We start from the raw sequence: 27,206 nt of genomic DNA, 5'->3' as shown, positions 1-27,206 counted from the left end.
GGTTCTGTGCTGTACCCAGGGAATTGATGTGTTCTTACCCAGGCCTGGAGTGAGGATGAGTGAAAAACACTTCCTAGGGAATTTCTCTCTGCGTTTTTTGAGGACATATCTCCACTGTGAATCACTACAGCCTTGCATTTTTATCACATGTGCTATTAGTGCTCTTCCTTTCTTCATGTTGGGCAGTGAAAGTGGATTACTCATCCCCAATTTTATTAGCTGTCACTTTCTCATTTTTGTGTTGTGCTGTGGCCCTGCAAGTTTTGGACAGCACTTATTCCAGTCAGTGATATATTTTATATAACTTATGAGCTGGATATAAACTTTCTGAGATCACAGGGCTTTAGCTAAAAGGAATTTACACAGCCATAGAACCAGAAGGTCACTGCAATTTTATAATTTTAAAACATGTCTGAAGTCATACATTTATTCAGTCTTGGCTCTCTTTGCATTTAAAAGCATCAGGAAAAATTTCTGCTTCTGTGGTGAGATGTCATGAGAGGCAGTGAGACTTAGGGTTGTAATCTGGTTCCCACTGAACTCCAAGGAAAAAGCAATTTTCTGGAACAAGGGGGTATCTTTGCAGAAGGAAGGGAATTGCAGAACGTTACAAAGTCACTTTTATTTCCTCATACTGTGCTCAGCCATGCATTGTTAGTAAATAAGATCTAGAGCACTTAAAAGAAGGATCCAATCACAAATTCAATTGGTCCATTAACTACATGTAATATTATTTACCTAAGTGGCCCTTGTGGACCATTTCATAGCTCAGGTTGATAACCTTTTTTAAACAGATCAATAGTACTGAGCAGGCAGTGTGTGAGCACCATGAAAGTCAGGCCATTTTCACAGTTATGGGCCGTGATTTCCAGACCTGGAGTCCAGATTAGAATTGCAAAATGAGGAAAATGCTCTCCCTGAAAGACTAAAAAGAAGAAAACAGCCTTGGCAAGAAGGATGAGGGGAAGCAGTGGAGCAAGATGTGTTGCAAGGGATCAGTTCTTTGATGGGGCTGATAAATGCAGGTGGCTTTTGCAGCACATAAACCCTGCTCAGGTCTGAGAGAAGGTGCAGTGGCATTTCACACACTGAGTTTTGCTGGTTGTCTTGATTTGGAAAGACAGGAGTCTGCTAAGGAAGGCAGAATCCTCCCCTGAAATGGAGAATGTAAACCCTCCCCACCCCTCCAGATTGCTATAAATTTTAAATTAAGGGGCTCTCAGGCAAAAATATGGGAGCAGGAAATAATAGTTCTTTAATAGGGAAGGAAAAAAAAACTGATAAAATAAACAATGCAGTACACTAGAACAACACTGCCAGAGTCAGAACCCAGCCTGACACCCTGTGGGTCAGGGTGTTGGCAGCAGTCCCATTGGAATTGTGGCTCAGCCCTCCTGCAGTGTCAGGGGTGGTTCTGCTGGAGCAGGGATCCTGTAGAGAAGGATGGATTCTTCCTCTGAAGATCCAGTGGAAGGAGAGGCAGCTGCTGTTCCTCTGGGGAATCCAGTGGAGAAGCCGTGCTGGTGTTCCAGAATCTCCAGATTATATCTGGGTAGCAATGCTTGGCTCCTCCCTCTGGGCTCCCATCTCCCAATGGGATGCTGTAGTTCTTATCAGCCATGCAGGGACATTCAATAGCTGTTATCAGCAATGTCCCCTCCCAAGGGAGGACAGAATGTGGTCACTCAAAGAGAGAGATAAGGCAAACTGCTCACTTGACAAAGGTAATCTGCCATACAGCTGGTAATAGAAAACATCTGGCATTGCAATCTGGCGCACTGGTGTAAGGGAGCACCCAGCCCTGCTCTGAGCAGCCTGCCTGGTGGGGGCTTTGCTGGCTGCTTTTAGGTGTGATTCAGAGTCCCAGCATGTGGCAAAGGTAACTCTTTGCTGTTCGTTTCATGTCCAAAATCGGTGTTTGATCAGTTCCTCAGATGTCAGCTGGCAGCTAAATTCAATACCCCAGAGTCTCTGTGCCTCCCTTAAAGAGGCAGCTCAGCCATCAGGAGCAATGGTGCTTTCCCACCTCTGAATCAGCTTCATGATGATGATCAAAGCAAATATCTGAGGCATCTGCACTCAGGCATAGGCTGGAAGAATTCTCCTTGCCCCAAACAGTAACCCAAGTAGCAGAAAATGCCTCTCTGTGAGGAGAATTCATATGGAAAACGTGTTTTCAGGCTCTCTGCACCCATTCCAAAATTTTAGTGTGACTATGTTTCTATTTTTTGCTACCTTTCAGGAATATCACTGCTGCTTTTCCCCAGGCAACACCTGTGCATTGCCTTCCCCTTCTCTTACCTAGATTGTATCAATATTTTTGTAATTTTGGACTGTTAAGGAGGAGACAGGGCCAGTTTGGGAAACACAAGTGTTTAGGGCATACCAGAATTGTCTGCTGCACCAAGAGATTCTACCCTGGGAGCCTGGTGGTGCTGAGAGGGGACAGCTGGAGCAGGGACCTTGTGCTCATTCTTTCCATCCACAGGTGTGCCTGATGCTTTGTTAAATGATTTTGGTTGACAAAGACGTTGGGTCTGTAAATTTTGCTGGGTCTCTGGCTGAGGGACACCTCAATAGATAAAGGTTTTGCTGAAATCTTCCATGAACTCCAGGCAGGCATTTTTATTATTTTCTTTTAATCCTGCCTGCTATTATTTCCAAACCCAGTCAGCAGCATGTGTTTGTCAGGCTATGCAGGCATTGGCATGAGAGGAATTCAGGAAGATCATTAATTTTGTGAGTCTTTCCTGTTTGGTTTTATTGCAGCTTCCTATATACTTGAGGTATGAACATTATTGGCTTTCTTTGGGCTGGGGTTCTACTGGGAGATGAGATCTCCCTGAGGAGTTGAGATATTTGAAGCTTTCTTTTCTTTCTCCAGAACTGTTGGGAAGGAAAGGGATGCAGTGCTGGCATGATGCTTTATAAGGTGACATTTGTTATAACTCATTGCAAATGTTACTCACCATCTACAAAACGTCCAATTAAACTAAAGAGCAGTGAAAAATATCCAATTCCACTTTAGCAGCAGCACTTGTTGCCAGAATCCCTCATGGTTTTTGGAGCCAACAGATTCCCCCAGGAGACCTTTACATGGTGCCTGCTGTCCTCTGGCACCAGTCCCACTGGTTGGTGTTCCCTGCTCCCATCAGCCAGACTGCCACACAAGGACACATTTCCCTTCCCATTTGGGTTTCTCCTTACTTTCCCAAAGATCTCTTTGGTCCTTGGTTGTTACCAGACCTGTGCTGCATCCTTCTGTCTCCTGTTTCAGTGGGAATCCCAAAGGATTCCCAAAGGAATAACGTTTTCAAAAACAAAATTTGAAAATGACCTGTGATGCTTGGTGCTTTCCAAAGTCAGAGTAGTTGGTTCTACATGCAGTTTATTGAAGCTTCTGAGTCACTGAGATTCTTCCTTAGCTCTAAAAGCTTTAGTGGCATAATGTTCCTGCAGAAAATCAGACAATATATTTATGGTTTCTAATCAGATTATGTGTCCCTTTGCCTCCAGTGCCTTTGTGTGTGTCTTGAGGTTGAACCACTGGATTCTGTGGTTCTGCCTGTGCAGAGAGACACATGTGAGCACTGTACCAGCATCTCTGGGTAAGTAACAAACACAAACTTCTCTGGCACTTGGAGGAGAGCAGGATCCTGTGTGAGCACTTTCCCCGAGGTGCCAAAGCAGCTGGTGCAGATCCCTGGCTCCCCAGGAAGTTCTCAGATGCAGCTTTGCTGTCTGCTGCAGCCTCCCACTGTTCTGCAGTGTCAGCTGGGCTGGAGCTCAGATCCACCCACTCTGGCAAGGCAGAAATGCCGTGGGGCTCTGTGGCTGCCTGGGGCGGCGCCTGCAGAGCCCTCTGCACCACCACAGCCTCCTCATCACCATCCTTCATCAGCACCTCCTTTTACCCCAGGACAGGCACTACAATGTGCCAAAACTCCAGCTAATTGGCTGCAGGAAGCTGTTGAGCAAGGAGCTGGAATAAGTCACCCAATTAGCCATAGCTGCTGGTGGCCCTGGTGCTGGCCTGGTGTCCTTTGTCAAAGCCAAGCAGAGGTAGACAAGCCTGGTTCCTTTTTTCCTTACCTGTGAATACCCAGCCTGTGTCTCCTGTGACTCCAGTCACCTGCTGGGATCTTTGAGGCGTGGCAAGGAACCTCAATTCATTCAGTTTGCTGCACTTTTTCCAAGGCAGGATTTACTTCTCGTTTTCCTAGACCACAAAACAACATTGCTGCCTTTGGAGAGCAAGGGTGGGAGCTTTCTACATCAGCCTGTCTTTAGGTCCTATTTATAAATGAGGAGAGTGAGAAAAAATGTTTAAAAACATGCAAGCTTTAAAAAGAAAACCATGACCTAGTCGAAGAGTAAACAGTAAGGAAGAATAAAAGACTGTTTTAAGAGACGGAAGCAGAGAAGCAGCAGCAAAAATGTTCAGAATGAATCTATTACTGTAAAGAGGAGGCTGTAAATCAGCAGCTCCCATCACTGACAGTTCAGAGATGCTGAGGACCTGGCTTAGCAGTGGAAAGGGAGGAAATAAAAGGAACTTTGAATGGAAAGTATAGCAAAGATGAGAAATCCACTATTTGCGTGTGCTGGATTACCATAAACATCAAGACGTGCTTCTGACCAGACAAAGACATCAATGGCAGAGTGTTTAAACAAGATGAAAATTTATACTGAGTTTCTGGCATTGTGAGTGGTGCCATCTTTCTGCTTTCAGGTGGCCTTTGAGGTGGGGTTGCTGAGGGGGTGTTATGAATACATCTTAAAAATGGATGGGGAGCTTTTCCCATGATGGCCCTTTGCAATTTTGTCCCCTGTGGGGCTGTGCTGTCGCTGATGCGTGGTTCTCCTCCCTCACAGGTTGCCTGGTCACTATGAACCATGGCCCAGCTATACTACAAAAAGGTCAACTTCTCTCCGTACCGAGACCGGATCCCACTGCAGATCGTGCGAGCGGAGGCAGAGCTCTCGTCGGAAGAGAAAGCCTACCTCAGTGCCGTGGAGAAGGGGGACTATGCCAGCGTGAAACATGCCCTGCAGGAGGCAGAGATCTACTACAACATCAACATCAACTGCATGGATCCTCTGGGGCGCAGTGCCCTGCTCATAGCCATAGAGAACGAGAACCTGGAGATCATGGAGCTGCTGCTGAGCCACAGCGTCTACGTGGGGGACGCGCTGCTCTACGCCATACGCAAGGAGGTGGTGGGAGCTGTGGAGCTGCTGCTCAACTACAGGAAGCCCAGTGGTGAAAAACAGGTAGGTTGAGTGTTCCCCTTCAGTTCTGAGCTGTTATCCTGCCTCAGGAAAGTGCTGCTGCTCAATGTCCTTGGTGTTGGTCCGTGGCTTTAAATACCAGAGCAGACCTGGGTATTGTAAAACGAGGGATGCCCTGATGATGGCAGGAATGATGCATCTGACTCCATGTTCTCAGAAGGTTAATTTATTACTTTATGATACTATATTATAATAAAGAATACTGTACTATACAAATGAATACAGAAAGGATACTTACAGAATGCTAAAAAGATAATAATGAAAGCCCGTGACTCTTTCCAGAGTCCTGACACAGTGTGATCCTGATTGGCCAAAGAGTGAAAACAGCTCCCACCAGAATCCAATGAAACAATCACCTGTGGGTAAACAATCTCCAAACACATTCCACATGAGCACAACACAGGAGAAGCAAATGAGATAAGAATTGTTTTCCTTTTCTCTGAGGCCTCTCAGCTTCCCAGGAGAAAAACCCTGAGCAAAGGGATTTTTCAGAGAATGTGAATGCCACACCTGGGCAGTCCTGTTTGGATGGTAATCTCCAGCCTGAGCAAACATGTTCTGCCTGATTTAAACACTCATTTTTTTCTCTCTCACTCAGTGTTCTTTCCAGCCCCACAGTGTTTGTGGACACACTGATTTATAGATTGATTTATAGATGAGCACTTTCTAAAGGAATTTGTGGCTCTCTGAAATTATATTACAATCTGTAAATATGAACTATTGCCACGCTGTTGTGCTGATATTAAGTGGAATTGTTTTTCATAAGTAAATCCTGAAAGCACACAAGCTTATTTACAGCTGCAAGCAAGCAAACAGTCTGCTGGGTTTCAGTCCTTTGCTGTAGTGCAGATGGATCATCTTGGTCTCCCTCTCCAGAGAGCTCCAGGGCAGAAATGCTGAGGCAGGACATAACTTACAGCAATGACTTGTAGGAAGGATCCTGAGCTGCAAAGCCACCTCTGAGTTACATAAGGATCTCGTAGGAAAAACCACCAAATTTGAATCCTGTCACTTCAAGTGTCACCTATTTTCAACTGTTTTTTTTTTTCTGATTTTCTTCTTTTCATTTATAAGCACTACTGCCAATAACTAGAATAATTTATGTAAATTGCTGACCACTGGTAATTTTTGCATATTCACTGCTTAGAAAGGAACATCCAAAACTTGGATAATCCTTATATATCAAGCCTCCTTTTGAAGGGAGCACATCCCTGTGTGTGTGAAGGATTAATACCAATCAATCACGGAAGAAAATGTTTTCAGTGGATAGGCCCCTTGTCACACTGTTTTTCAATAGTAATTTCATGTAGCCAAGCAAACAATAGGGATCAACCCTGACAGAATTCAAGAGTGCTCAGCTTTATTATTTAGAAATTGCAGCATTGTGCTTGCTTGTAGCAATGTGATTCTAATGTGTGGTTTAAAAACCAGAGAGATAACGAAACTCCTCTATCTGACCTAAAAATGCAAGTGTTAGTACTGAGTTTTAGTCTGACAAAATGTAAGTAGCAAAATACAGACCATCCATTAAGAATGAGCCATTTTTACCTTGGTCTTCTAGAAATTTGAGCATCCTGCAGCTCAGCAGGACAGAAAGCACAACAGAAAAGTTCTTTTCAGCAGCACAAGGAATTGCCACTGATTATAGCAGGCTAATGACAAGTTTCTCCTGAAATGCCATGGAAAGCAAGTGATGGGATTCGTGTGGATTTCTGTAACATCCCTTGAATACCAAAACTTGTGTCCACTCAAATCCCCATCCCTGCTGGCTTAACTGGGCAGAGACAGAGGTCCGTGAAATGAGGTTGATATATTACAGCTGAAATGCAGCCCCAGTGTCTCCAGTTCAGTGATCCATTTCATAGTAGGCCTGTTCCATTTCTGTTATCTCCGTGCCACCTCTCCTTCTGTAGCTAGAATTGTATCTGCTGCAGGGTTTACAACTTGGAGGAGAGCATGTGTGGGGGAGAGAAGATACGGTGCCAGTTTCAGCTTTATTTACAAGGTTTGTTACAAGAGCAGATTTCGTCAGTGTATTTTAAACTAGCACTGGCGTGGTGCAAGATTCTGTGAACAAACTCGGATTAACTTCCCTGGCTGGGGTTCAGGCTCTTCTGGGGACTGCAGGAAGAGTTTGCTGGTAGAGGGCTGCAGGACTGGGCTGCCCTTGCAGCTCTTTCGCTGACTGCTCATGCAGTGATGGGGATGAACATTTATTTTGTGTGTGGTGATAGGACAAGCTGGGCCAAAGTTGATTATTTTGTCAAAGGCCAAAGTTGGTTATTTTGTTAAAGGCCAAAATTGGTTGTTTTGTCAAATCCCAAAGCTGTTCCAGGAGGGGTTTCTGAGCACGAGCTCCCGATGCTAATTCCGCAGCAGTATCAATATAAATTCATTAATTGTCCTTGCTGGACCCTTTCTCAGAAGGTCCTTTGGGAGCCCCACACCTAATTGCTTTCACAAAAAGCACCTGATAAAGCAGATTAGCACAGCTTTGTCCTCATCAGCTACTTAGGTGTTCTAAAACATGTAGAAACGCTGCTCTTTTGTTCCTGTAGTAACAAAAGAATCGCACCTCATAGGAAGGTTTCTGTCTGGCTGTGAAATTTGTAAGATGCTATCACTGCACTTCTTACATATTAGATTTAGTATAATCTATTAATTAAATGTACAGAGGGTTCAGTTTGCCTGCACAAGCCTGTGTGGGGACAGCTTTTGGGCTCGTGTGTGCCATCAGGGTCTGGCTGTCTCTGCTGCATTCTGGGCAGAGGTGCAGGGGCAGCATCCTCTGAATGCTCTGTATTATTGAATGTTCATTCACCTGAGCCTGGGCTCTGGGAGAACCTGCTGGCTCCCTTTTCCTGGTTATTTGCCTCTCTCCCCGAGCCTGGTGTCTCTCTGGGCATGGAGAGCTGTTCCCATTTGCGTCTGTTCACGTCAGCCCTGTTAATTGTTGTCTTTGCATCTCCAAAGCAGCTGAGCAGCATCATCCAGCATAATCCATTTCATGGGTGTGTATCTTCAGCCTTATCAGCGTGCCACAGTCCTGACAGCAGCTCTTAGAGCTGCCTCGTTCCAGCCTCTCGTGGAGTGGCAGTGGCTGGATGTGGTTTGGAAAAGGGACCCCCCAGAAGCTCAGCCAAGGCAGGTTCACTCAGCAGCCACAGAGCCTCCAAGAGGAGAGCTCCATTCCCGGCTCTGAGAGCTGCCCGAGGGAAAGAGCTCTGCTTTTCCACCTGTAGGATGACCTTTTCAGGGAGCAGAAGTGGAAAACCTTTCGAGCACACCTTTGCTGTGCTCCTTATGTAAGGGAATCAGGGTCTCGTTGATGCTGTAAGGCCCAGGGTGAGGATGGATGAAGGGGTTGGGCGGCTCAGGGGCTGGGATCCTGTCATTAAGTGAATTTTTCTGAGTCATTATTCTGCAAACCTTTGCTAGCCTGCTGTTTAAGCGGCATTGACTGGGAATGCGGTGACAATGGCAGGGGTAAGTCACAGGCAGTAACTATAACAACCCGGGGCTCGGCGCAGGAGCAAATTGCTCTGTTTACATGGGGAGAGCCACCTCGCTCCAGAGGATGCTGCAGAGCACAGCGGAGATCAGCAGCGATGTGCTCCAGCAGATGGGCTTCTTTTTAGGGTTATCTCCAACCGAGCTTTGTGGGCTATTTTAAGATCTTAGTGTTTCTTATCCAATCCGTGCTGCCCAGTCCAGACAACAAGGAATAGTGTGGCCAGCAGGAACAGGGAGAGCATCGTGCCCCTGTCCCTGGCACTGTGAGGGCACACCCCGAGTGCTGTGCCCAGCTCTGGCCCCTCAGCTTGGGAAGGACCTTGGGACACTGAGCACATCCAGAGAGAGGGGCTGGAACACAAACCCTGAGAGGAGCCCCTGAGGGAGCTGGGGGTGCTCAGCCTGCAGAAAAGGAGACTCAGGGCTGCCCCCATCGCTCTGCACAGCTCCTGAAAGGTGCCTGTGCTCAGCTGGGGCTGGGCTCTGTCTGCAGGAACTGACACAGCCAGAGCACACAGCCCCGAGCTGTGCCAAGGGAAATACAGGCTGGATAGCAGGAAAAGGTTTTTTACAGAAAGGTGATAAAGTTGTGGAATGGCTGCCCAGGGAGGTGGTGCAGTCCCCATCCCTGGGTGTGTTTAACAAGGCCTGGATGTGGCACTGGGTGCCAGGGTTTAGCTGAGGTGTTGGGGCTGCGGTGGACTCAATGGTCTTGAAGGTCTCTTCCAACCCAGTGATTCTGTGAATTCTGTGAATTCTGTGAACTGAGAGCTGTGGTTTTGGGTACTGAGCTGTGACTCTGCTGGTGGAGCTGGGGAGGAGGCTTCACCAATTACAGGCAGGATAATGCTAATAAACTTAGAGCTGTTTTGAAAGATGCTGTTGGCTGTGGGAGATTTTGGGGTCAGTGAGAAAGTGATCATGGTGCAACAATGGGAAGAGCATAGAGATGTTCTGATGTCCTTCACTCCCAGCAGAGAGTAAAGCCCAGGCTTGAACGACCCATCCTCGTCTTCAGTAACCAAAGAGCTTTCCTAATTTTGTGATTTTTACAGGTTAACTTCCAAGGGTTACATAATTTACTCCAATTACTCCTTTTTATAAACCATAGATCTCTTTGACCCATCACACAGCTGGTCCCTTAAACCATGGCATAGCTTGTTTTTTCCCAAACTCATGGCAGGCACTTGGAAACCAAGCAACCTATTAATGAATATTAAGAGGAACAACAAAACAAACTAATATTCCTGGAACCTGGAGGGTGTGCAAGTGTTGTTTTTCCTACAGATGTTTGTAGTCAGCAAACATGCATTTTTCAGGAAATAAAAGTGAGCCTGGTCTGGTGGTAGTTATTGTTTGATTTTCTGGGCAGTGCAGAGGCTGATGTATTGCATAGGGGCGGAGGAGGAATATAGGTGTACTTGGCGTGGCAATCCATCCTGAGTGATGAGTGTCATGTTACTTAAATAAGACAACAAACCACTGAATAACCAACAGAAAGTGCAGGGATAGGTTTGAAATAGCAAAACTGAGCAGCTGCAAATGCAGTATTGACTTTGGGAGAGGCTTTTCTCTTTGGTGGGGGGGAAATGTTGAAATGCAAAGTTGTCTGTGCATGGCACAGGTCCAGTAAATGCAATGGCAAAACAAGGCAGTAGGCACACAGCAAAACCAGAGATCTGGCTGGCATCCTATGGGGTTGAAATTAACAGGGAACTTTAAATTATTGGGTTGTTTCTTAATTCAGAACTACTGCACAAGCAAGGGAATGTATATATGAAGCCTGTTGAATGAATTCTCCTTCCCTGTAAAATCTTCTGTCTCTCAACCTATCTGATCTTTTTGAGTTTTGCTGTTTATTTTCCCCCTAAAAGTGCTATCAGATTGTTATTTTTGCTATACAAACATCAATACAGTGAGTTCTGCTTTCAGCCAAGCTGGAGGCTGCACCTAACCTTCGCCAGCAAAGAGCAGGAAATTCATGTCTGAAAACTCCCATTTCCCCCTGCATTTGATTCACCCTCAATTTACCAGTAATAGCTGTATTTCCTGACACTTGGGAGCCTGTTGAAATGAGGCGTTCAGGGGCCCACTGGTGTGAGCTGTGTGTGTGGGGTGGTGGCAGGAGGTGCGTCAGAGCGCTCAGGTCTCGCCTGCCTCTCTGCCCTCCTGCCAGGGCTGTGCTTGCAGCACTCCAGACACGGACTCTGCTGCCTGCTGAGCCCTCCTCCCTCCTTCAAGGAGCTGTAATCAGTCATCTGAATGGCTCCAGGTCCGTGAGCACCTCCACGGTGGCTGTTTCCTTCACAGCAATCAGAGCCGACATCAGCTGTTTGCATAAGGAGGGTACCAGCATCTCTCTCTGCTGGCTGGCAAACTTTGCAATTTGCTCTCGTGGCAGATGGCTCCAAATTAAGCTGGTTCACAGATGGGACTACAAATGCAATTCCTCAATAATGAGAATAAAAAGAGAAAAGGGATCTTAGGGTTTATGGCTGTGATTTGGTTTGTTCTGATCTGTTTGGTCCTTCTGAATCAGTGCCATCCATATGTGTTCCAAAAGAAGGAGTTTGCAGGTACAGCCTCTGGAAGAGTATGGCTGTGAAGAGGAAAGTATAGAGAATAAAAGGCAACTTTTCAGTCTTAGTTGCTAATCATCAGATTGGTAGAACATTGCTGCACTGGATAGTGTTAGTGAACCTAAAATTTGACCTCAAAAATCCCCTTTTAGGTGAGCTGATGAGTGAAAATTGGTAGAAGATTGCTGCACTAGATAGTGTTAGTGATCCTAAAACTTGACCTCAAAAATCCTCTCTTAAGCAGCTGATGAGTGAAAATCCACCTTAATCTTTGTTCAGATCCCACAGATGAACAGCCTAGAGACAGCCTTTTGTGAAACAGAAAATAAAGGTTGCATTAAACCATTATATTCTTGCCCAAATCTTATAACTTTCTTGAGACAATGTGATTTAGCCTAATTTCCCTACTCACACAGGGGTTTTTGTCCTGTGTGCAGAAACCAGTTTAAAGTTTAGCCCTCACCACTGACAGGCCTTGATTTTGGACTTGCTGGTACAAGCTCATTGCCAGCCCTGTGCTACCACTGATGGGACCATTTAAGTCAAAAGAAACAGTTCAGTTCTCCAAAATCTCACAGTATAAAATCTAGATTATGCAGGCAGTTGGAAAGAGGAGAGGTTTAGGAGCAGGCATCTGTATGAAGGAATTCTGTGGCAGTTCTGAATGGTGGCTGAGGAGCTCTGGAACACAGAGGGGAGCAGGCTGATGGGTGTGACTCAAACCAGTCATTTCCACGTTAACAGGAGGGTCCAAAGTGAAAAGGAAGGGCAGAACCTGGTTAGAAACACTCCTGAGCAAGAGGAGGTTCTGAAGAGTAGAACCAGTGAAGAAAAACACGGCCACAAGTTGTCAGTGTGGGAATATTTTAAAGGAACAATAAGGAAGAAGGATCATGTCTGAAAACAGAGAAGCAGCTTCAAAGCCTAATGGCTCCATTAGCACCCAAGCTTTTCATTATTTTTATTGATGCAGTAATAATTCACAGTTATAGTTAACATGCCTTTGACACTGGTGGCTGCCTTCAAAATGAATTCCATCTAATTAAACTAAACAACAGAGGAATCAAAGATCACTTCAGCTAATGATTACATTTAACTGGGAAATTCTTTCCTCCCTCCCCATTGCCTCAGTCCCCAGATAATCTTAAATATAAGGGAAAAAGAACCGGGTGAAACATCTCCTGGACTCAGGAGATGAAGGCAGTTGCAGATACCAGGTTTCTAACAGTGGCAATAAGGCACTGGCTCCTTCTCCTGGGTCACCATAAACTCTGTTATTATTTCCTAGGGTGCTGGTGGGGGTCAAGCTAAGAATTGCATCACAGCATGCACAAACCTGCCATGCTTGTAATTGAACACACAGACAGATGAGAAGTCAGGGATTATCCAAGATGCTTCCCAGAGAATTGTCCTTACTGATCTGTGGGAGGATTCTGAGCACTTGCCTGCTCTGGGCACACTGTACAGAGAATTTTCAGTCAGGTGTGATGGGTTCTCAGGATTCAGCTGGGTGGATGAACTATTATAGGGCAAAAAAGTCCTGTTTGTGCTGCTACACAAGTGAACTTCAGGGCTCTCTGTAGATGTGCTGATTAAGGAGCTTAGTTTAAAAAATCCATGTTATCTACCCATCATCCATAGATGTGCCTAGGTACCCACCTCCCTTTGCTCCTAAGCCCCAATTACAGCATCCCCTGACATCACCCAAAACATATTTGCCTCTGCTCTGTCTGAAACCCCAAACCCAGAGGTTTGACATGGCTGTTTAGATTCCCTGGTACAGATTTGTGGGAGACTCTTCCTGGTGCAATAGTTACAACACATTTTTTCCAAGGGAAGCTTCTCTCAGTGGGAAGAGTGAATGTCACAAATTACAGGCTCCTGCAAACAAAGCTCTGGGATCTATAAAGATCTGTGAAGAACTGCAGGGCAGCTTAGCAGGAGTCCCTCAGCCTCACCTCGCTGTCGAATAGAGCTGTGCTGGCCTGGCAAAATCACATTTATGGCTTGTTTATCCCTGTAGGAGCAGTATTTTGCTGTCCCATGGCAAAATACAGCCTGGTGGGGCAGCACTTTGGTGGCAGTGGTGGTGGAATATCAAAGAGGCATTGACTGGGAGCAGTATTTCTTGTCTGAGTTGCTGCAGGGAGGGAACGCTGTGATCCAAGGTCTTTGCTCTGTCATTGCCTTGGGAGGATGCTGGAAAACTGCTGAGAGGCTCAGGGCCATGTGAATTGTTGGTGTTTAGTTCATGGCAGTGAGGGAGGGCTGGTGTGCTCCAAGTGCTCCTCAGGCAGCAGAGGATGAGGCAGTGCCAGGCTCTGCAGCAGCAGGGGCACAGCATTACTTGGAGGCTTTTACTTCCCAGCACTGGGGATATCAGAGGGAGTCACTGACAGAGTGGGAATAAAGGAAGATCTCAACCACTCAGATCTTTTTTCTCTCTTGTGCAAGCCCCTGTCACCTGTCTAGGTTGTCATTTCTTTGCTTGTTCCAAACTCTGGGGTCTTTTCAGAAGCCGCAGCATTGGTTGGTAAAACAACAGTGCCAATGATGCCTTGTGAGGGCTGACCTAAAACAGAGGCTGGACAGAGCTAAAGAATAAAGCAGAGATTTATTAAAAGGCCTCAAGGGATCCACCTTGGGCAGCACAAGAGCCCAGCCAGGGCTGCACCCAAGATGAACTAAAATGGTCCCAACATTCTCAACCAGGCACGGGGTCTCTCCCTTGGATCAGTGAGCTCTATTTGCACCTTGCAGTTCATTGTCCCATTCCAGCTTTAGCCCATGCAGTCTCACCCTTCTTGGTTTTCTCTCTTCAGCCCACGGTGTTTGTGCTCCTGGGCTGAGATTTGGATCATTTGTCCTTGGTCCCCAGCTGGAGCAGGAATTGTTTTGTCTCCCTGCTCTGTGCACAGAGCTCACCATCCCCTCATATGAAGCCCAGACCCACCCACTAAAGCAGCACAGAATGTGAAAAATATAAAAGCTAAAACCTGAGGCATCACCAAAAGCACAGCTTGGTAGTCAGAATGGGGAATAATGAAGCTCCTGGTCTGTGAGCACCAGGATTTGTGTTTTGTGCAGCATCAGGCAGCGCTGGGCTGGCGCCAGGGGCAGTAACTCACTCCTTCCCTGACACTGTCTCATGATCCAATCTGATCTAAATTTTTTTCTAAAGGAATGTGATTGAATATGAATGCAACCCAAGGAAAAAGCCCTCCCTCTTCAAGCCCTGTCAGCAACTTATTACCTCACCTAAACTTAATGAAACATCTCTCATCCACACAAGGTGATGAATTACAGGAAGAGGGGATGTTTTATGTACAAAGATGATATAAAAGGCTGTAGATAGCATGATTATTAACCTATATTAGCACATCTTGTCCTTGTTACCACTAAGAATAGATAATACAGAGACCAAGAAAAATGAATCAAAAAACTGGATAGCTCTCCCTCCTAGAATAAAGCCTGAAAAATATTAGAAAAATAGTAACTATAATAAAATAAAGATTACCTTGAAGACAGAGCCTCAAATTTCCAGATAACCATGGGCTGTCTTTGTTTCAGTTGTGTTTGGGGTCAGGGGAAAGCTTGTCCATAAAGTGAAAAAATATCTCAGATGCAGCAATATTGCAAGGTCCTTAGAGTAGTTAAGAAATTTATAGGACTGAATTAGGCAAGCTTTTTAATAAAATTAGTTTCAAAGCTTAAAAACAACATTAAAAATAAAGAATAAACCCTAATAACTTTTACTCAGAACAGCTGGTCCTATCAGAGTAACTCTTAAAATGGTAATGAAGAAAGGTGGAAAAACCCAAACAAACAGCATTTTATGTTTCCAAATGAGGGGAAAAAGTACCAATGATCAGGAATAAGCCAGCTAGTCTGCCTGTCCAGTCTTGAGGAGATAATTCAGTTCACTGCCATGTCAGTAATTCTGGACTTACACCTGTGTTGGTGTCACAGTCTCAGGAAAAGCTCCAGCAAGCAGCCAGGGAATCTGCATTTTGGGAAGACCCAGAATATTGCATTTTTGGTAGACCCAATGCACCCTGTGAGCCAGGTCCCCATGTCACTTGGGCCACTTCAGCAGCTTCATTTTTGCCTGGATTTGTCACAGTCCTGGACTTTTGTGCTGTGTTTGTTCTGCCTGGAGGAGTCCCCACTCAGTGAGCCCAGACCATGCAGGGGTGTGATGGAGCCACGGTTCCCTGGAGATAACATCGCTTAATATGTGATAAATCAGGATAAAATATGTGATAAATTAGGACTGCAGCAGGCTTGTAAAACATTCCTGCACTGAGGAGAAGCCAGGAGAGGCTGCAGCTCCTTGTGGCACAGCTCCTGTAGGCACTCCCAGCCCATCTCCCTGCTCTGAAGTGGTTCTGCTCTTCCCAGTGGCTCTGAAGTGCATCAAGGCACAGGAATTCAGGGCAAAGTGAGCTCAGGTTGCACTCCAGCTCAGCACAAGAGGTTCAAACACGAGGTAACTCTCGTCAGTGTCCCCCTGTGACTCGCAGAGTCAGCCACAGTGACTGCACTCTGCATTCCTTCATCATCATCAAGTGCCTCATCTCATCTCCTGCACACGCAGGGAAAGGAGAGGGCTCAGGAGAGAGACACAGAGAGAGAGAGACACACAACACACAGAGACACAGAGATACACAGATACAGACACAAACACACACACACACACACACACATATCACCAGCCTGGGTCTCTGTACGAATCACCAATGGGACCAGCACTGCTGGGAACGTGCCTTGAGCTGTTTTATTTTCCAGCATCAGTCTCATTCCATGGTTATGACAATGGAAAGATGCCAGCAGCTCACATCCCAGGCAGCAGACAAAGAACTTAATGTTACAGCTCACTTTAAAAGTTTTTTGACCAATCACACAAAGCAAAAGCACATTGACAGTAGTTCCATCCAACCACTATAAGCACAGGTACCTTCTGTTAAAGCAATGTTTGCTTATTTCAAATACAATATGTGCTTGTAAGCCTTAAAACACAATGCACAGAGCTCCACTATTAAGCTTAGAACTTCCTAATATCTCATTAGATATACTTTTCTGCAGCTTAAGGAATTCTAGACAAGCATTAATACACAGACCATTGTTCTATTTGTCCTTACTTTTCTACTTTTTACATAATTTTTCTACTGACTTATTTTATGGCCACTGCTTAGCTCTAATCACAGTTCTGCTGTCTCTGAGGCCTGCCTTTTGCAGCTTTCCCAAACCCTCTGATTTTGTGGATTCACACACTCACACAGACAGACACACACACACACAGAGGGGCTCTGGCTGCAGGAACTTGCCACAGCCATTGAAATGCATATTTGCAAAGTCCTTTCCTCCTGAAGGCTCCTCTCCGGGTCCCTCTCTTTTTTTTTAATCCCCAGCAGAAGTTATTATGTGGCATCAGGCACAATTGGTGACATCTTTTGACAGTCTCTGTGGCTGTGCTTTATTCATGCACACATGGCTGAGCACAGGCTCTGGTGCAGCTCTGCCCCTGCCAAGTGCCCCGGGTTCAGTTCAGCCCTGAGAACGAATCCCCTGGGCCCACCTCCATTTCTAAACACATGGATAAGAAGCCAGATTAAAACTGGAAGAATCTAGAGCAGGTCTATCTGTCTTTTACTTTTGTTTACTGGTTTTAGAGAAGGATATTTGGTTATGCAGATATCACAGATCTACTTTTTCACATTCTTTCATGCATTACAATTATCAATTATTAGCAGTTCTGTGATTCTATAAAATTATTTTTTTTATTCAGAGATACCTATTTTAGTGTTAATGTGCACCATCTGGTAACCGTGTATCAGCATTTGGCTTGCTGCAAGGCAGTAAAAGGTACTAATTGTCACTGTTCTGCAGTATCAGTCTGAGGAGCAGAGATTTTATTTGGCTTTACAGGCACATTTGTAAGTCACTGAGGAGATTTTAGACCAGGAAGAGCCTTTTTTTTCAGCTGGATATTCTGGGACAGCTGTACTGGAAACAGTGGAACACTAAAATAACAGCAGAGTTTGCCCATAAGTGCATCTACAGTGTGTGCCATATTCACCAAGATTGTGAATAACCAATACAAAAGCCCTTAAACTACATGACATTTTTAGGTAGCACTTTGTATTGTTCATTATATTTCATTAACCAAATTACATCATTTCAGTCAATGAATTGCTCTTGAGAGAAAAAAAACCCACAAACTCCCTATTAATATAAATTCTGGCATCACTCTGATACCAGACACCAGTGAATCACCTGAAATAAATGCTGACATTTATTCAGCCATGTACCACCTTCCCAGGGTCCCACACAAGGTTGCTTCCAGTGCCTAAAGGGAGCTTACAAGAAAGCTGGATTAGATTTGTAGCTTTCCCCAAGTTCGTGTTGGCAATCAGAAAATCTTCTATAAAGCACAGCTGAGTCAAAAAGCTACACAAGCTGAAAATAATGCAGATTAATGTATTTACAGTTTATCATGGTTATACTTACAATTTATTGCATTGATCCAGGGGAGATGATGGTTTATGAAATACAGATGGCTTGAAAACATGGCAATTCCAAATGTTACAGGTAAAAGCACTGTGAGTTATTTACAGAGAAAATATTATTGTCCACAAAAGGCAAAAGGTACATTTCCATTTGTCTGTTAGTTTGGCTGACGGTGAATGTTTTTGAGCTGAATCTCCTCAGTTTTCCCCTTTATTGCAGTGTGGTTCCCATTGCTGAGCAGTCTTGGAGGCTGGGTTGCTTTTACACAACACTAAACCAGAGGAGCTGCTCCAGGGACGGATACCAAACTAGATTAAATTCAAAGTAAAACTCCTAAAAGACCTACAACAAGGCCACCAGATCTTCTGTGCCAGCTTCTTTCTTTTTTTCCTCCCTTCTGCAGTTTATTTCCTCTTACACTGTACTCCTGACCAAGAGCAGAGATTCCTGCTCTCTTTCTATCCAGAGCTTCTTTCCAGCACTATTTTGCTGGAAAACTTATTTTTCCATTCAGAGGAGAGCTTAGCTGTACTGAACAGCACTTTTATGTGAGCTAATCCTTCTCCTTTAATGAATTAAGCTTGTTTCTTCACCCTCCTTTTCAAATAAAGGGGATTTTTCACTTGCTGCAGCATCTTTCAGAGCAGCAGTGGTACAGGGGTAAGCAGGACCTTATGAGGATTAAATCTAGGTAGGTGAGAACAAGAACTCAGTCACTTGTTGTCAACAGTAGCATTAATTTCTCAAATGAAAAGAACCAAGATGAAATGCAGACAAGGTGTTTGCTCCTGTGCAGGTGGTGGCATTAAGGTTCTGAGGGACTGGGGTTAGCAGCTGGTGTCAGCTGAGGAGGTTAATGGAAAAGAATTTTGTTTTTCAGGTCACTTAATGAAAATAACCCTGGAAGAGCTCAGCAGGGCCCTTGGGGTGGAATAAATTATTCCTCTTCTGCTTCCATCACTGCAGGTTAGCCCAAGACACAGGAGAAGGTGATCTAAACATGAACTCAGCTGGGCAGAGCATCACAGGAGGAACATCAGTGCTGTTGTGATCTCTGCTGCCTCTCCAGTGACAGAGCACAGCCCTTTAGCAAAGGCTCTGCATAGCCACAGCTTTAAAACAGCTAGTTTGTGATGCAGGTTATCAAAAAACACTGTGTGAGAAGACAACAAGAATATTTATCACAAGACAGGCAATTTTGGGCCAATCCATGGCCCTTGGGTCAGGCAGACACAGAACAGAGGCTGCAGCAGCCCCTGGTCACACTGTCCCTGCTCTGTGCTGTGCTGGTTTGCTTTGCTGATCAGAAATAACTCCAGTGACTGAACCCTGCACTGATCTGCTCCTTGGAGCCTCTGGGTGCCTGCACCACCATTTCCCCCTTTATCCCTTAATTTAAAGTTCTGTGAGGTGCCCAGGAGAACTTGTGGTGGTGTTCACAGGGGTTTTTGGATGAGGGAAGAGATGAGGATCTGACTCCATGTTTGAGAAGGCTTGATTTATTATTCTATGATATATATTACATTAAAACTATACTAAAAGAATAGAAGAAAAAGTTTCATCAGAAGGCTGGCTAAGAATAGAATAGCAAGGAATGATAACAAAGGCTTGTGGCTCGGACAGAGAGTCCGAGCCAGCTGACTGTGATTGGCCATTAATTACAAACAACCACATGAGACCAATCCCAGATGCACCTGTTGCATCCCACAGCAGCAGATAACCATTGTTTGCATTTTGTTCCTGAGGCCTCCCAGCTTCTCAGGAGAAAAAATCCTAAAGAAAGGATTTTTCATAAAAGATGTCTATGACAAGAACACACCTCCCCTACCAGTGCTCCAGTCCTCACGAGGCACTGCTCTGATTTGGGGCTGAGGGCTTGTGACCCCAGCCAGAATAAGGATGGGAGATCACTTCATTCCATCCCAAACCATTCTGAGTGCTCCAGATCCATATTTAGACAGCCTGTGGAGCAGACAGGATTAGCACTATCCCCACCTGTAACATCACTGCCTTCTCCTCCAGTGCCCATTCTGAGCAACATGAATTCCTCATCTGTGTAAAGCTGAAAATCCTTCTCGCAGCCCTGGGTACAATAACTCCCATATAGAAAAACAAGATTAAACCTGACAGTAATAGAAGTGATAGAGGAGGAAAAGTGTTCTTCCTTTGAGGCACAGGTTCTGAATACAGCAGCCAGGCACTGATTGAAAAAGGGCAGGGAGAAAGATAAATGCAGTTATAGTCAAGCATCAGGTCTTGAAGAAAATAAAGCTTCTAAGAAAGAGAAAAAAAGAAAACCCCACACCTTTCTCTTGACATTTAAGAAACTACCTAAACAAGCTAAGCAAAGGGAAAGGAAGAGAGAGCAAGACCTTACACGGAGAGCTGCTTTCAGCCATTTGTCACTGGATGTCTTAAAATACATTTATCCAACCTTTCTAAGGGCCACCAAGCCCTCCATGACCCACAGCAAATCCTCAGGACTGCTTTCCCTCCCTGCTGCCTCTGTGGGCACCAGCCTGCTTAGCAAAGCCTCTCCAAAGCCTGCAAGGTGCCAGGGATTTAACTCCTCATGTGCCACAGCCAGGGGAGCAGATTTTGTGCCCCAAAATGCCTGCAGGCTCTTGTGACTGACCTGACAGTGTGGTGAGCACCTTTGGGAGCGTGTTGTGAGCTGTCACACTTCTACATGTAAGAATTTATTGATCAGTTTTGGCTCTTTAGTGCTCTACAGGCTCTTAACTCCCAGGAAACTTGAGATTCCGAGCCTGGAGGTCTCACCACCAGCCTTAGGTGTGTCCTGCAGATTTCTTACCTCACACTCCTCCACCACTGGTTTGCTCTTTGATTTAGGCAGGCGGAGGAACCTTTCCTGCCATTAGGAATCCTTGGCAGCAGGATGTGCCAGGGCAGGAGTGGTGGGCACGGGGAGAGCACTGTGGGCTCTCTGTGGGCACTGATTAACACACAACACTGAATCACCTAAAATGAATGCTGAAATTTATTCAGCCGTGTGCCACCTTCCTGATGAGCCTGGAGGTCTCACCACCAGCCTTAGGTGTGTCCTGCAGATTTCTTACCTCACACTCCTCCACCACTGCTTTGCTCTTGGATTTAGGCAGGCTGAGGAGCATTTCCAGCCATTAGGACCCTTTGGCAGCAGTTTCTCCAAGACATCTCTGATATTTGCCAAGGGAGCAGACCCCCTGTTCCCCCAGCCCAGCTGTGCCCCCTGGAGCAGCAGGATGTGCCAGGGCAGGAGTGGTGGGCACTGATTAACACGTAGCAAAGAGAGCTGCCTGCCTGCAAATGGAAACACACTGGGTGCTTGCATCTAACAGCATTCCCAGCTAATTTTACACTCTGCATATAGTAATAAGACACAACAGGGTGTGCATTAAGCTCATCCTTTGAGAAGTGCAGCAGTAGCTGGAAAATGCACACCCTGGAGTGGCTTATTTGTAGTGGACTATGGCTCATTAATTTTACATTTAATTTTTTTCAAATCCGTTCTAAAAAAACCTAAAAAGTCTATTCTGAGGGCAGTTAAGTAATGTATCCTTACACTGAAAAATATTTTCAAATAAAAACAGTAGGCAAAAGTGAGGAAGAGTTCTGCCCAACTGCAGACCAGGGTTTGAGCAGGTTCTTGGCCTGCTGATGCAGATATATAGTGCAATAATAGTAGTTATGGAAATCTATTCTGTGTTCACTCTTTTCTAGACTTTTCTTTCTTTTTGTGTAATTACCTGGGCCGTTTTTCTTCCTTTTTTTTGTCCTCCTTTTTTTTTTCTGATTTCTTTGTTTTCTTGTTTGTTTGTTTTTTGGTTTTTATTTCTTTTTTTTTTTTGGTGTGTCTTTTTTTTTGTTTTGTTTTTTTTTAATTTGATTTTGGTTTGTTTTTTTTTTTTTTTTTTTTTTTTTTTTTTTTTTTTTTTTGTTTGTTTTATTGTTTTTTGTTTTTCTGTTTGATGTATGAATGTATGAGCCCATACCCACTTCACACCCGATTCACATTTGGATGGGGATGGGACTGACTTTTACACCAGCCTGGGAAGGAGTGCTCAGGAGGCAGATTTGCCGCATTTGGGGGAAAATGGTTTTGCCAGAATAGCAGTGTATGGCCAAGCCTGCCTACAGCAGCATTTACAGCACAGAGGGTGCCATAAAACCCATTTTGTTATAATGTCACTCCCAAAGTATGAATGAGGGACATCTAAATCCTGCTGCTCCACGTGAGGTGTGACTTTTCCCCTGGTGGTTTATCCCTCCATGCAGGTTCCAACGCTGATGATGGACACCCAGTTTTCAGAGTTCACCCCAGACATCACCCCCATCATGCTGGCGGCTCACACCAACAACTATGAGATCATCAAACTGCTCGTGCAAAGGCGAGTGACCATCCCACGGCCGCACCAGATCCGGTGCAACTGCGTGGAATGCGTCTCCAGCTCCGAGGTGGACAGCCTGAGGCACTCCAGGTCGAGGCTGAACATCTACAAAGCCTTAGCCAGCCCTTCGTTGATTGCCTTATCGAGCGAGGATCCCATCCTGACCGCCTTCCGCCTGGGCTGGGAGCTGAAGGAGCTGAGCAAAGTGGAGAATGAGTTCAAGGCTGAGTATGAGGAGCTGTCCCAGCAGTGCAAGCGTTTTGCCAAGGACCTTTTGGACCAGGCACGGAGCTCCCGGGAGCTGGAGATCATTCTCAATCACAGGGACGATCAGAGCGAGGAGCTGGATCCCCAGAAGTGTCATGACTTGGCAAAGCTGAAGGTAGCAATAAAGTATCACCAGAAAGAGGTAAGAGTCACCTAAATGTGAAGGTGTTGGGTGAAAGAATTAATTTCTTGAGTTGCTCAGTGTGTTGGGGAAGATGAAACAGGAAAGCCTTACAAATATGGTTGTCTGGCAAAAGATTTTAAGAATATGGAAGCTATAAGCGAGATTGAAATGAAAGCAAGTTTTGAGATACCTCAGTTACTGAACAGCTGGAAAACAATGGCATGGCCAGCTGAAGGTAATCCCCTTTTGATGAAACAACACCCTCTGCTTGCAGACAGGCCCAAGGGTCAGAGCAGACCCTACAGCTTGGCAGAAGGAGTCCAAAGAGGAGTTTTTAGGGTTTAAAATGTAACACAGTATGGTGATGTAATGATTCTTATAGGCTGTATGGAAATGCTATAGGATTTGTATCTTGTACTAGATGGGTTAGTGAGAATCAGAATATTCAACACAGAAGAAGATTTATTGTATTGTAATGTGAACCTCGCGGTCTTAGCTCTTAGCTCTTACCTTGTTTATTCTCTTACTCTTTTTACTCTCTTACCCTTTTACTCTCTTTCCCTCTCATTCTCTCTCCCCCTCTCCTCTCTCTTTGCTGCTCTGAGCTGTGTTTGGCAGCTCCCAGCAGGGCCCTGCACCCAGGCCCTTTGCAATAAATGCAATAAACCACAAGTTCCTGACCTGGCTGCAGAGATCTCTGTCTCTCTCCGTCCTGACCATCCTACCCCCCATCAATCCTACACTGTGGGTTTGTTCAGTGCTGGCTCTCAGGTGGGATTTTTTAATATGCACAGGGATTGGTCACAAACCAGGAGGCTCAGGGTGCCTTGGTGACAGCGTGAATCTGACAGCAGTTGAGGGTAACAGGACTGGGGCTTGCTGCAGTGGGCTGTGGCTTCTACAGCACCAATAATTTCTGTCTCAGAGCCACTTGAATCCCAGCTCATTGTGCCCCTGCAAAGAACAGCCTGCAGACATTCCCAGGTCTGCTCACTCTGAAAGCTTTTCCCAGTGGCTGCTTTTGTACAGGAGCCCAGAGCTTGAAGGGGCTGCCTGGCTCCCTCATGGAAATCATACAGCACACAATTCACTTCCTGCAGCCACCAAGCACTTCCAGGCACCCATTCAGCACCAACTCTAAAGGGCCAGAGATGTGACAGCAGCTAAAGAGAGCAGGAGAGGCTGGGGGCACTCCCAGGGTCCCAGGTCTCCAAATTACCAGCAGTCTTGTGAAAACACTCATGTGGTGCAAGTGTTTATTCGCACCTGTGACACCTCTTGATCCTCAGTTCTTGACCCATCTCTGTTTTAGGAGCTGAGCAGCAATTCCCAGAAATTCAGACTCCTGCCCCAAGTTCCAGAGAGGGAAGCCACACTTCAGCTAAAGGGCACAGAGCCTTTCAGAAGCCCTCAGATCCACAGATTTATAAATTGATTCAATAAAGGCCACAAACCCCAGGAGAATGCTGACAGCAGTTTCATTAGTTGGCTCTGGATTTCCTTTCTCTTTCCAAATCCAGACAGAATTTAGGAGATGATAAATTGCTGTTGGCCAGCGATGGTCCGGGTTATCTGAAGGAGGAATTCAACTGAATTTCAATGTGCATTACATTCTTCTGTGTCTGAAGGGTCACCTGAGTGGCAGAAGATCTTGCCACATTCCTCTTTTCATCCAACACTGACCCAGCATGGTGTGAAGGGCTGAGAGGTGAAAAATGCAGATTTCCTTTCATGTTGTGCCCCCCAGTGCCAGCCCCTCCATGCAATAAGCTGGAGCCAAAGCCTCAAACTTCCTGGGATCCATCCCTTGGCATCTCCCTGCTCTTGCTGGGCTGCTCTGGGGGAATGTCAGCTCGCTGGTGTCATGTCAGGTTGGGTTTTGCTCTGTGACAGGGTTGGGTAACACCACAAGTGCTCTAGGGACATGGACAAGCAGTGAGGAGTTACTCTGGAGAAGGGCAGCCCAGGTAATCAGGTCAATGTTCATTGGAACTGAGAAGGAGCAGACATTCTGCTTCTGGTTGTGCACTGGCCTGGCAGGCACAAGCTCCAGATCACCCCAGTGCTCCTGTGTGCAGGTCCCTGCTGGTCCCACTGGGTCACTGGTGACATCCAGGTGTCAATCTGTGCCTGCTCTTGTCTTGTGTTCACACTCAGGAGCTGCTGAAGCAGCTCACTGTGTTTGAAACGTGGTGCTGAACAGTGCTGGAGCTTTTTTAATTTTAATTTTTTTAATCGTTGCCTGCTTTCTTGACAGCTTTTATTTTTTTTTTTTTTTTTTTTTTTTTTTTTTAAGGCGTATTTGACTGAATTCCAAGCATATGGACCAATTCCATGTTTTGTGACATATTCATGACAGTTCCAGCCTAAAAATGATAGCAAACACGCTCTGTGTTGCCAGCTAAAGTCAGTGCTCTTTTCAGGTGGAATACTGGTGGGCAGGGGCAAATGAATGAGGTTGGGGAAGCAGCTGCTGATCCCTTCCATCCCACCTGGTTATTCACAAAACCCTGAAGCATCCTGCAGGGTGGCTGGGGTTTTCTTACCATAATAATTAGGCCATCTTATCGTGGCAATTAGCACAACACAAAACATCAAGCAAGATACAAACACCCTTGCCAGCTTCTGAGAAAATGAGTAGGAACCTTTGCCAGGGAGACAATGAGAAATGTTTTTCAGTCCTGACTGAAGAGTATCAGACTGGGAGGATTTTTGTGGGGACAGGAAGGAAAACAGAAGGGAGTTTGGTTTTTATGAAAGAAGGTTCTGCAGAGAAAAACAGCAGACTTTTAAAAGTAGATCATCTTGTTCTGCTGAAGCTTTTTATGTCTTAACGTTAAATGGGATTGGATTGGATTGGATTGGATTGGATTGGATTGGATTGGATTGGATTGGATTGGATGGAGAAGGTTTTTACACCTGAAAATTGACAAAGAATAAAGTCAAATCTCTGGTAGCCTAAGAGAAGAATCCACCATGGAGTTTGTGCCATTTTCTGGAGTGTCAATTGTTACTACAGTTTTTAGTTGTCTATATTCTGCACAAAGAATGTGTAATTTCATATTGATTTCAGACAAATTTCCTGCAGATTTTTTTCTTTTTGAGTGAAATGAAGCTGAACCTGAAAATTTCTCCCCAAAATATGAAATTATTCCATTTCAGCTTTATCAGGCAGATAAGGTCAACTTCAAGGTTCTTCTCAGAGAAGCTCTCAAGGGGAGATGGGTGAAGAGATCATGGGGTTTGTCTTTACAAAGGCAAGAAAAATCTCCCATTATGTTTTGTTGGGGTTTTTTCCCAAAAATCCCCTTGGAATTTAGAAATTTTGATTTCTCCCAAACATGACATGCGCTAAATATTTTGTAAACTGAGAAACGTGTTGCTCATGAGGAAGAAGACCATTCTTCTTTGGAGGAGGGCCAAAACAATGGAGCTATAATAAATTTGTTGCTTTTCCTGTTTGTTTTTAATAAGCCTGTAAATCCTAGAAGGTAAATTACTGCTTACACAGAATGGGGGGAGAAAAAAAAATCAATTACACAGGAAAGATTAAAATGGGCCCTAAGGTAGCTTTGTAGTATATTTTATGGCACTAAATGGTAAAAACATGCTGTGCAATGTTCTCAAGCTCCCTCTCCCTTCTCATGTGAAGTGTAGAATGGCTGTGTACTCAGTTTCAACTCACTGTGATAATTTCTGTAGGAGATGGGAAGGACTTAATAGTTGTGATATCTGATTGCATGGCAGTCCCAAAATCTGGGGAAAAAATGAGGACAGCACAAAACACTGTGGAACACAATGAGTTAGACCCAGCACAGACACATCAGTTCTCTCAGTCCAATGTTAAAGAAATTATTTGCCAAGGATTGCAGTAATTAAGGTCTAAGAGACCAGCAGGCTTTTCATAAATGTTCTGTAGTGTGTGGCATTTGTCTTCATATTATCCCTTTTCTAGTTCTTTTATTCATGACTAATTTTGGAAGGAGAAAGGGTACTGAGGGCCTAATAGGAAAAGGCAGAGCTCAGCTGTTGAGGATCAGTCTTCACTGTGCTCTCCTGGCACCAAATTAGCTCTACATTTGTTAATTTGTTTGCATTTCCAAGAAAAGATAGGGAAAAGTCATCTCTTAGGATCTTGCCAGTCCTGTAAAGCACAGTTGTGTATTCAGGGTATGTGTCTGATTTAGGGAATCAGAGCAGAGGCAGCAGGCAAAGAAAATTTTGATGTCCTTTAAGTTTTTTTTCCTTTGCCAATAATGTAAAACATCCACAGTGTAGCAGTGAGTCAGGTCTAAAAGGGCAGATTTCTGCTCATATTTAACATTCTGCTGAGCCAAAAGAGCAGCAATACACATTCAGCTTATTCCTGCTCTCCTGCTCTCCATCACAGGTCATTCCCATCTCCAAAACGAAGTGAAACATCACAGTAGTGGGGGTTTTAATGTGTTTTTCTGGTGCTGGCAAATAGCTGGGCAGGTTTAGTTTATGTGCCTGCACAATGCAAGGCACTCAGAAAAAAACCCCATTATT

General features: G+C 45.0%; 1 protein-coding gene across 1 annotated transcript in view; it reads left to right on the top strand.

Annotated features, from left to right (window-relative positions):
* Positions 1–4,896: 4,896 nt before the first annotated feature.
* TRPC5 (transient receptor potential cation channel subfamily C member 5) overlaps positions 4,897–27,206 on the top strand; it is a 72,094-nt gene continuing 49,784 nt past the window's right edge. Inside the window, exons 1-2 of the mRNA XM_059482972.1 lie at positions 4,897–5,274; positions 22,173–22,694. Coding sequence (XP_059338955.1) covers positions 4,897–5,274; positions 22,173–22,694 — 900 coding nt within the window. The remainder of the gene's footprint in view (positions 5,275–22,172; positions 22,695–27,206) is intronic.

The sequence above is a fragment of the Ammospiza nelsoni genome, chromosome 15 (genome assembly GCF_027579445.1).
Source record: "Ammospiza nelsoni isolate bAmmNel1 chromosome 15, bAmmNel1.pri, whole genome shotgun sequence".
Taxonomy (NCBI): Eukaryota; Metazoa; Chordata; class Aves; order Passeriformes; family Passerellidae; genus Ammospiza; species Ammospiza nelsoni.
Note: the sequence above shows the minus strand (reverse complement) of the source record. Positions and strands in the feature narration are given on the sequence as shown.